The 9,882-nt window shown below is 37.4% G+C and overlaps 4 protein-coding genes and 1 pseudogene across 5 annotated transcripts; 3 read left to right on the forward strand and 2 right to left on the reverse strand.

Moving 5' to 3' along the window:
* Positions 1-1,072: 1,072 nt before the first annotated feature.
* On the forward strand, positions 1,073-1,728 carry LOC104725811 (uncharacterized). The gene has a single exon (XM_010444548.2). The coding sequence runs from the start codon at positions 1,296-1,298 to the stop codon at positions 1,641-1,643; it is 348 nt and encodes a 115-aa protein (XP_010442850.1). The 5' UTR covers positions 1,073-1,295; the 3' UTR covers positions 1,644-1,728.
* On the forward strand, positions 1,680-3,714 carry LOC104725812 (thylakoid lumenal 15.0 kDa protein 2, chloroplastic). Its single transcript, XM_010444549.3, has 6 exons — positions 1,680-2,240; positions 2,478-2,581; positions 2,696-2,786; positions 2,879-2,947; positions 3,033-3,142; positions 3,245-3,714. The coding sequence occupies exons 1-6, from the start codon at positions 2,039-2,041 to the stop codon at positions 3,335-3,337; spliced, it is 669 nt and encodes a 222-aa protein (XP_010442851.1). The 5' UTR covers positions 1,680-2,038; the 3' UTR covers positions 3,338-3,714.
* Positions 3,667-5,563, reverse strand: LOC104728841 (uncharacterized). Its single transcript, XM_087471321.1, has 4 exons — positions 4,876-5,563; positions 4,281-4,419; positions 4,117-4,202; positions 3,667-4,009 (listed from the first exon to the last, which is right to left on the reverse strand). Exons 1-4 carry the CDS (start codon positions 5,140-5,142, stop codon positions 3,851-3,853), a joined length of 651 nt encoding a protein of 216 aa, XP_087327447.1. The 5' UTR covers positions 5,143-5,563; the 3' UTR covers positions 3,667-3,850.
* LOC104725813 (phytolongin Phyl2.2 pseudogene) lies at positions 5,477-6,934 on the forward strand (annotated as a pseudogene). The gene has a single exon (XR_015570687.1). The product of XR_015570687.1 is annotated as a phytolongin Phyl2.2 pseudogene (transcript).
* Positions 6,935-7,143: 209 nt separating this feature from the next.
* Positions 7,144-9,779, reverse strand: LOC104725814 (PP2A regulatory subunit TAP46). Its single transcript, XM_010444551.3, has 9 exons — positions 9,446-9,779; positions 9,218-9,340; positions 8,817-8,903; positions 8,582-8,686; positions 8,316-8,477; positions 8,201-8,236; positions 8,049-8,120; positions 7,675-7,955; positions 7,144-7,586 (listed from the first exon to the last, which is right to left on the reverse strand). The coding sequence occupies exons 1-9, from the start codon at positions 9,539-9,541 to the stop codon at positions 7,331-7,333; spliced, it is 1,218 nt and encodes a 405-aa protein (XP_010442853.1). The 5' UTR covers positions 9,542-9,779; the 3' UTR covers positions 7,144-7,330.
* Positions 9,780-9,882: the final 103 nt, after the last annotated feature.

The following is a 9,882-nucleotide window of genomic DNA, read 5'->3' on the forward strand; positions in this document are numbered from 1 at the left end:
GAGCTTATCATATATTGCAAGCAAGCTATATTACAAGCATTACAAAGTTTGTTGAGCATCTTTGTTCTTAAACTTTGCTTATGCTATTTGAGTAGTTTCCCAATATATGATGCATTTGTTTCTTTAATCTGAAAACCATTTTTATCACAATTCTTTAGCAAGTACTAACCAATAAACTTAACCCTTTAAAACTTGTGAAGAGTGAATGTGGAAATTATTTGTATTTGGAACCAATAAGTAGATAATCTTAATGCATCTTCTCACCTAAAGAAACCTATGCATTATCTAAGCTCTTAGTTATACATAGTTGTGATTTGACTCAATTGACTTCATAGAAGGTGACATACCATCTATATTAACATTTTTGAAATATATTTTGGGTTCTACCATTTTAATCATTGTTATTTGAAATTTTATTTACAATCTTAATCCTTAGAAAATTGCCAAAAAAAAACAAAAAATTTAAATATGGTAAATCGACCAAAATAAGATTATTTAGATTTTAATTAAATACATATTTATCAATTATCATTACCAAAAATTCTTTCCTAATGTTATATATATACGCTCATTTTTCTTACAATCCACTTAATTCAATTATAATTACAAACATTACAAAGTTTGTTGAGCATCTTTGTTCTTAAACTTTGTTCATGCTATTTCAGTAGTTTCCCAATATATGATGCATTTGTTTGTTTGATCTGAAAATCATTTATATATAGATATGACAATTCTTTAGCAGGTAACTACTACCTAATAAACTTAACCCTTCAAAACTTGTGAAGAGTGAATGTAAAAATTATATGTATTTGGAATCAATAAGTAGATATCCTTAATGCATCCCACATGAAGAAACCTATGCATTGTCTAAGCTATTACTTATACATAGTTGTGATTTGACTCAATTGCCTTCACAGAACGTGACATACCATTTGCTAATAAATTTGCAGTTGTTATTGTACCAATCCACCATATACTACCTTAACCCGGTTTGGGTACAAGTGGTGGGTCAAATGAAAATTATTAGCTTCACATCTTCGGTTTCAAAACTTAAACAAACAAACACCACATTTACACAAGTCAACTCAAATTAATGTAACAAAGTTTAATACATCAAACTTAAACATGAGTTACATACATAATGAAACCAAATTTACAACTGATATGTTACTCTTCGATCGGTTTATGAAATATAATCTTGTTTCCTGATCCTATAAATTCTTAGTTTCTTGTAATCCAAAACCAGCCCAAGCATCTAAGTCTAAAACAAAACCAAAAAAGGATTAACAAGAAAGATGGCAAGCAAAACTGTTGTCTCAATCTTTTTGATTGTTTCCCTTTGTGCTTCCACTTTTGTCACTCAAGGAGTAGCTCAAATGCTTCCAGGACTTTTCACACCTGGCTCACCTATTGATCTTGTAAAATGTTGGTCTTCTCTCTTCAGTGTTGAAGGATGTGTGCTCGAAATCGCTAAATCAATTTTCTCAGGAAAATTCAATAATGTCGAGACCGCATGTTGCAAAGCGTTTTCGACCTTAGATGCCAACTGTTGGCCTCATATGTTTCCACTGAACCCGTTCTTCCCTCCTCTCCTTAAGGATAACTGCGCTCGTATTGTCCCCAACTCCCCTCCACACAACTAAGAGCAAAAATGATTGATTGGTCTATTCTTTTAGATTAGTCTGTAGCTCCAAATGAAAGTTTAATAAGTTTCAATGTTATTTTTTATTAGCAAAAATCAAAATGTGAACGCTTATCTTAGGTAAGCTCTCTATAGGTTTTCTCAATAAAGTAATTTTTTTTAGCAAACTCCATTCAAAAGTTTCTTTATTTATCACTTTTGTTGTTAGTGTGTCTTTGGTCACACAACTCACAAAATTCAATAACCAGATAAACTATATCCTATGGATCCCAAACATTGGTTATTTCCGGTTTAATATGTTCCGGTCTGTACCGAAATAGTAAGCGAGCGTTTTAACGTTATCCAGAACGAAGCAGAGTAACGAAGAAGGAAGCTTTTGCTAGAGAGTCATCAGTCATGGCGATGCTTTTTCGACCTCCTTCTACACAATGTAGAAGCTTCTCTCCTACTGTATTCAACCACATCTCCGGAGAAATTTCACCGTCGTTTCGTCTCTCCTTAAAATCCTCCGGCGTCGAAAACTGGGTTTCACGTTTCCGATCAAAATCTCTGAGTTTGATGTTCTCTGGAGCTCTCGCTCTCGGTTTATCTCTATCGGGTTCGTTTCTTTGCCCCCTTCTCACCAAGATCATTGCTTTTTGACTCGGGATTGAGCAACAAGTTCTTTGATTTCAATAACAATGTCGATGTGTTGCCTAAAACAATCTTTAAAAAATCACAAAGTTAGGAGCTTTTTGTACTCATCAATCTCAAGCTTGTGACTTTATGAAGTATGAACAATGCAGACGAAATTATCCAGATTCCAGTTTTCAATAACTTTGAATCTCTTTAGCAGGCGTTGGATATGCAGAGGCAAAAGCTGGAGTTAACAAACCAGAATTGCTTCCTAAAGAGTTCACTTCTGTTATAGATGTTGCTGATTTCCTCTCTAATGGTCAGGTATGCTTCATTCTTGGGATTTGATTTACGCACTTTGTTCTTGTTTATGTCATGTGGATCTAATGGCTTTATTCTGTGGTTATTGTTAATGCTGTTGCTATTTGAGGATTACAGGAGAAAAGGATTGCTAAAGAAATAGCTGATCTTGAGAAAGATACAGGATTTAAGTTGAGAGTATTGGCTCAGAACTATCCTGTTACACCTGGTATGATGATATATGCTTTGAAAGCAACATACTTTCTTGATCTCTATATAGGTTTTTTTACTTGATGACATTGCTGTGTGTATTTGAAACAGGACTAGCAATCAAAGACTTCTGGCAGGTGGATGATAGCACAATTGTGTTTGTTGCTGACCCGACTTTTGGTAACTAACATCTCAGACCTCATTGTTAAGTTCTTGGAAGTATATCCAGATAGGAAACTGATCTTGACAATCGGATTTGGAACAGGTAACATATTGAATTTCAATGTTGGTGCGACGGTTGATTTAGACATACCACGTAGTTTCTGGAGTCGATTGGCTGGGAAATACGGCAACATGTTTTACTGGAAAGAGAAGGCAAGAAGGCTCTCTCGAATTCAAATCGATGATTGTGTTACTTTCTTTTTTTTGTTTTTTTTTCTTATGTGTAAACTGTTTACGTTTATGTCTTGAAACCAGGGAGAAGATGCATCCATTGAAGCTGCAGTGATGGCGATATCAAGTTGCTTACGAGAACCAGTTGGTCCAACTAACTGTGCAGAGATCAAATGAACTATATGGCCATGTAAAGTATATCTGTTATTAACATTGTATAGAATTGGCATCAAAGAGATACAGATCTTGCAAGAATGAATCCACATCTTGTCGCCGCTCTTTATTTCTCAGCTTCACCTCCTTAAACGACCGCTGTTCCTTATGATCTTCTGAGACTGAGCATGATGGCGGAAGTGGTATGAGCTAAGAATCTGCATTGTTTTTTGTTTCTCTAGCTGTTGTTTCAAGTGAGATGAACACAAACGTTTTTAGAGGCCACAGAACGTCCAAACTATGCTTGTTTTATCCGCCTTTAGGTTCATCATTCATGTAAGAGAAAGGAAAGATAACACATAACTTCAAATTTATTTAAACAAAACTATAAATTCTGTGTTTCTTTCTTGTCATATGATTACAAAAAAAATTCCCAAATCAGACTGGTATGATTATATCACGTACGTATCAAAGCTAAACTCTCTACAAATCTCTCTCTCTCTTTTCTCAGTAGGAACAGAACGCAAACAAAGTTCTCTATTGATTCTTCTTAGTAGTAGTGGGAGTGAATGATGGAGAGCTCTGAGTGAACGACTTAGAGTCCTGAATCTTATCATCTCTAGACGTTTTGATTATAAACAGAAGAGTTTCCACAAGCATCGCCAAAACTAGTCCAAGAATCCCACCAGCAGCACTCTGAAAGGAAGAAAACAGAAGAAATCCAAAACACCGCTGATTTTAAAAAAGATTCGCTTTAACCGCAACGAGTTTCCTTATGAGAGCAGAGAAGCACAAAACAATACCAGAGCAGGGTTGCGGTTGAATAAAGCTCTGAAAGAAGCGTATCCAACCAAATATCCAGTGAACATGGTAAGACCCACATGTAAACCTATTAAGAAGGAAAACCAAATCCTCAGTGACCTATGTATAACAAGAAAAAAGGTAATCCGGGAATCGAAATGCTTACCGAAACCGAGCTGGTCTTTGTAAGAGGAGAAAGGCTCTTCAACTTGTTTCTTAGGTGTAATATCTTTAACAAGCTCAGCATACTCCTTCCTCTCTGCTATTTCTCTGAGCTTTACCAATCTCAGTTTCAGTTCTTCACTCTACCAATAGAAAAAAAAAAAAAAAAAAAAAAAAAATCAGATCAAGTTAAACACAAACTCGCAAAGAAATGGCGAGACATGAAGATGGTTTAAACAAGCAAACACGAAGCATCCTTTTCTCGATTCTCTACTCGACTATTCCAACTAACCAAACAGGATTTTTCATATTTGTATCTGAATCTGAATCAATCAAAACTACATTAACACACAAATTTGTGCTCACTTATCTTCCATAAATTCCTCTAAACTACCAAAAGACTACCTCTTTTGTTGCTGAATTGATCAGTATCATCTACATAATCTCCTTCAGAGCAAAAACAGAATCTAACTAGGTCAAATTTCTCCGCATTCTAGATTGAATGAGCATGATGCTAAAATAGTATCACACGAATTTCGAAAATCCCCAGAAAGAAGAAAGAAGGATTTGATGTCAAAAATTGGAGGTTCGTGTGTAACCTTCTCTCTGGGTTTGGGACGGTTGAAGACGAAATCGGAGCCGGAGAAAAGCCCCAACAAATCCGGTCTGGTCGACGGATCGGATCCGGTCCATATAGCTCGGAGTAATTTGTACGGAATGGTGTTCTTCGAACGAAGATCGGAAGCGATTCCTCTGAGTTCTTGGGAGAGACGAAGATCACCGGAGGCGATGGCGAGAAACGACCGCATCGTTTCAGTGGCGGAGATAACCAATCCAGAGCCATTTTTCGGGTCGGGTTGATCCATCTTTGTTCGGGTCCAAAACACTTTGAACAAACAACGCAATGTTTTTACTTAAACGACGTCCCAATAAATATATTAACACTAGGTCCCTCATCTTTTCAAACATATCAAAACATGTCCTCTATTTTATTACATAACACTCCCCAAATTCTACACCTGCTTCACGATCGCTTAATATAAGTTTTTAAAATTAAAAAAAATAAAGGACTGTTAGTCCGACGTGGCGTTACCCTAGCACGTGTGAATTACTCGAATCACGGATAACTGTGGGGGTATTATTGTAAATATACAATGGTGGTTTTCAGTATACAGTAGTAGTTCCCATTGGGCTAGGCTGTATTTATATATCTTTTTTAGTATCGTCGTCTTCTCCAATAATGGATCACACCATTTCTGTTATTTCCCCTAGAAAATTCCGCAAACCCTAGAAAGAGACCATTGAAACAGATCAGATTGGGCAAGAGGAAGGGGAAAAGAGATATCAGAGAAAGAATCATCTCCTCTCTCTCTGATCAGCATTTCCCGAATGAAATAAACCTAAACGATCTCTGTTTTTTTTTTTTTTTTTTTTTGTGAATCTCCATTGAGTCAGTATTTATATACAAAAAAAAAAAAAAAAAGGAAAAGGATGATTTCGAATCCGAGTTTATTGTCGTACACTTGCATCGCGAAAGGAACCGTAGTCCTCGCCGAGTTCGTCTCAAAAGAAGAGCCAGGAATCGAAGCCGTAGCTTTACGATGCATCGAGAACACGCCTCCGCATCATTCGATGTTCTCCCACACTGTTCGCAAAAAGACGTACACGTTCGCGATCGACGACGATTCCTTTGTTTATTTCGCGATTCTCGACGAGACTATGGAGAAATCCGAATCGTTCTGGGTTTTGAATCGTTTGAGATCGGTTATGGAGGATCTGATCGGAGTCGGCGGATCCGATGCGGATACGGTTGTTAATAACCCGGTTTCGCTTTGTCTTCAATCGAAGCTCGATCCAGTTTTCGCGGAGATCGTTGGTGTTGGTGTTGTTGATGTTGATTTGGAATTGGATATGGATTTGGTTGGATCGCCGAGGAGCGTAGCGAGGGAGAGTCGTAACCCGAGTATTGATTCGTCTAAAGGGAGGAGAGCTGCTTTGATGCCGCTTTTGGGGAAACCGTTGAAGGCGTTGAAGAAGAAGAAGAAGAGGTTGCATAATAATCATAACGAAGCGGAAGGGGAAGATGTCTCTTGCGATGGTGTTGGTTCGATGGAGGAGATATCTGAGAAGAAGGTTGATTTATGTGGGAATGGTAACAATGGAGTCTTACGCAAGGAAGTGAGAAATGGGCTGTTTAGTGATCATCATCATAGACAAAAGGCTAAACAGATATGGAAGAAACATGTTTGGGTTGTGTTGATGTTTGATTTCTGCATCTGTGCTATATTATTCGGAATCTGGCTTTGGATTTGTGAAGGGTTTCAATGCATTCAAGGGTAAAAAAAAAAGTATCATCATCATCAGTTTCTCTCACTTTGTGTACATCTCCAAATTTATATTATTGTTTCAATCTTCATTGACATCTTCTTTTTTTTTCTGAGTATTCGTTTTTTTGGATCGAAGAATCTGATCCTTTTTTTTTTGTCCACGTTCTTGTTTTTCATCTTCTTTATTTTTTTAAAGTCACAAAAAAAAGTGTTGTTTCCAGGAGGAAACTAGGGTATAGGTTGAATCCTGGTTTACATTTGTTAGTGTGATATGTTCATTGTACTTTGGAAGTTTAATCATTCACAAGCAAAATGTGTGTGTTTTGTATTATCTCTTTTCTTTTTTTATCTTTCTCGTTTTTCTTTTGCTGTTTGATTCCATAAATGGTGCTTGTGATTGAACGAGGGTCACACAATAATGGAGGACTGAAAAAAGATGGGTCTCACTCAGATCCAGTCACACGTTAATATTTTACTAAATCTGTCATACAGTGCATCTTTTAGTCGGCGTATTTAAAAATAATATTCCAAGAAAAAACATACGAAAATGAAAGTAGTTAAAATTATGCTGTAAATTTGTAACAGTCTCAAGGTTTAAACTTTAAAGAGTATAAAAGATGGATTACATTACAGATAACAAAAGTGAAAGAAGAGGTTTTGGAAATAAGGAGCAAAAGGAGGGAGAAAGTGTTAAATATGTGTGTGTCTCAGTCTAAAATTCAATCTCTCAGCCGCAAGGTGTGAGTTTCTTGTTACCTGCACCACGAGGATTATCGTCCTTCCAATCATCGAAAGCTCTAGCTTTCATCACGGCTTCTTCGTCTTCATCATCCTCTTCTTCGTCCTCTTCCTTTCTTCTCAGAGGTTTATCGTTATACCATGAGGTGGTTGCTTCTTCGATGGCTTTTTTCGTCTGCTCTTGCCAATCATTCATTATATTCATCTCTGTTAACCCAGCATCCTCTATGCACATTGTTGGCATCCTATAAACTCCAAGTTAATCACCATTTTTAAAAATCTCAAAATGGATTAAGATTTTGTTATGACTGATGAGCATAGTTTTTTGTTTACCTGTGACTTGGTTGGAAAACCTGAGCTATCATCCTCTCTCTGTTGGTAGAAAGCGGTCCACCCACGATGCTTGCTGGACCGAATATAAGAGGTTGGTGTTTGTGTTCGTGACCTTGTGACACAGAAGCTCTTCCTTCTAATACATCTTGCGCAAATGTGGCACAAGTGATTGGTTGTGCCGGGTTAGAGTACTGTACCCTCGCAGCAGCGTCTCTGTGCCAGGTTTCAGCTTTCTTTGTACGATCATCAAGAGCATCCCGAGAAAACACGTCCTCTCCATCCTGATCAAAGGATCATAACAATTTTCTTCGTTTATATGTTTCTCAAATCGTTTTGTTAGCATGTAAAAAAAACTAACAGCGAGGTTTAGCTACCTTTAACTGTCTTTCCTTTATTGCAGAGAGCATTTCCTCTTCTCTCTTTAGCATTTCCAACAGATCAATAGCCTGTAGCGAAGTTCAGTCACAAGATAAAGCCTCACCTTGACACAAATCATAGGATTCTAGTAAATGAGTTTTAGACAAACCTTACAAACAGCCAAGTTGATTGATGATAGCCAGGCCTGCAGAGAAAAGTCATAAGACCAGGCTTAGAAGAAAATCAAATTAAAGAAAGCAGCAAAAACAAGAAGTGGGACAAACCTCTCTCTCTTCTTCGCTGTCATCATCTGGAATATCTTCTTCTCCAGCTTCCACAGGAGTTGACAAGGCAGCTGCTTTAGTTGAACGTCCGCGTCGCTCCTTCCTCTCTTTAATTTCAAGAAGCTTTGCCTCAGCCGCCTTTTGACGTTTGAATCGAGCTATCTACAAAGAGTATCATAGTCATGAAGACACAGCATGCATTTCAAAATCCGAAAACATTAAACTCCATTCTCGTGATTATACAAAAGAAACAGGGCTGCATCTACCTTGAGAGCCCTTCGATCAGCAGGTGCACCAGAACCTCCTCGTGAAGAAGCCTCCAACTCTTCATCCGGAACAAGTTCCATTGCCTCACAGAACGAAAAGAACTCCTAGACACAATAACAAGATGATACATCAGTCTAAAAAATTCCAACCAAATGCTCATTCATTCCCACTAGCACACTATTATCAAAGGGATGCAATAACAACCAACCAGCAAACACTCAACAGAAAACTCACTTTCAACTTTGCATACGATGCCTTGACAACCTGAATCCGATCGTCCTGTATGATTTTCTCCGTCAACTCCGCAAGATAGTAAGGCACCTACAATCACAATAATATATATATATATATATATATATATATATAAATTCCTCGTCACTTTAAAGATTACAACTCAAAAGCACACACAATCTTATGATCTAACCACAGAGTAACTGGTAGTAAGTCCACAATCCAAATTTCAGACTCCACATTAGATAGTTCAACAATTTCAGCTATAAAAGATTAAAAAAGTAACAGGACCAGCCAAAGTTGTTCAATTTTCTGCTATTTCTTCTACACCAAAACTAATAACAAAACTAGAATACAAACATACCACTAAAACCCCCAAAACTCGATAGCAAGAGAAAATTTACCAAAAGATACTTGAGATTGTTGGTGCTAATATCTTCTTTAGTCTCATTAGAGGAGAACAAGCCCAGTTTCCCAATCATGTCTTCGCACTTCTGAAACATCTCACATCCTTTCTTCACAACATCCTAACAAAAGAATCCGTCCAATTCAGTTTATAAAAGCTCGCGATTTCAAACCTAATCGAATTCGAATTCGAATTAAAGAAGAAAAAAAATGTAAGAGGGTTGCACCTGATCAACACCAGACTCAGAAGCAGCGAGATGAATTTTCCTAGCTTGCTCGAATAGCGCCGATAAAGGCATTTCCTCCATAGCTAAACCACCCATCACACGCAATTCAAACAAAATATCACAGAGAAATGTTTACGGATTCGAGAAGTGGATCAGTTCGAGTCTTTCGAATTTCTTCTTTTTTTTTAGGGTTCCCCAAATCGAAATCTGTCGAATTTACCAGAGAGAGTTTTTAGATGAAACTGTCAGCTTTATAAGGTTTTACGGTTGAGATCATGCCGCGTCAAGTGAAGATTATAGTTGTAAAACAATGTAAGCCGTTAGATCTGTAGACAAAAACCTCAAACCGACTCGGTTTGTAAAAATAAAAGTCAAAAGATCAGGTGCGGGCGGGTGTACTGTAAAACCCACACGTTACATCTTACAACGGATATGGT

Source organism: Camelina sativa, chromosome 11 (assembly GCF_030686135.1).
Source record: "Camelina sativa cultivar CO46 ecotype springtype chromosome 11, ASM3068613v1".
Lineage (NCBI taxonomy): Eukaryota > Viridiplantae > Streptophyta > Magnoliopsida > Brassicales > Brassicaceae > Camelina > Camelina sativa.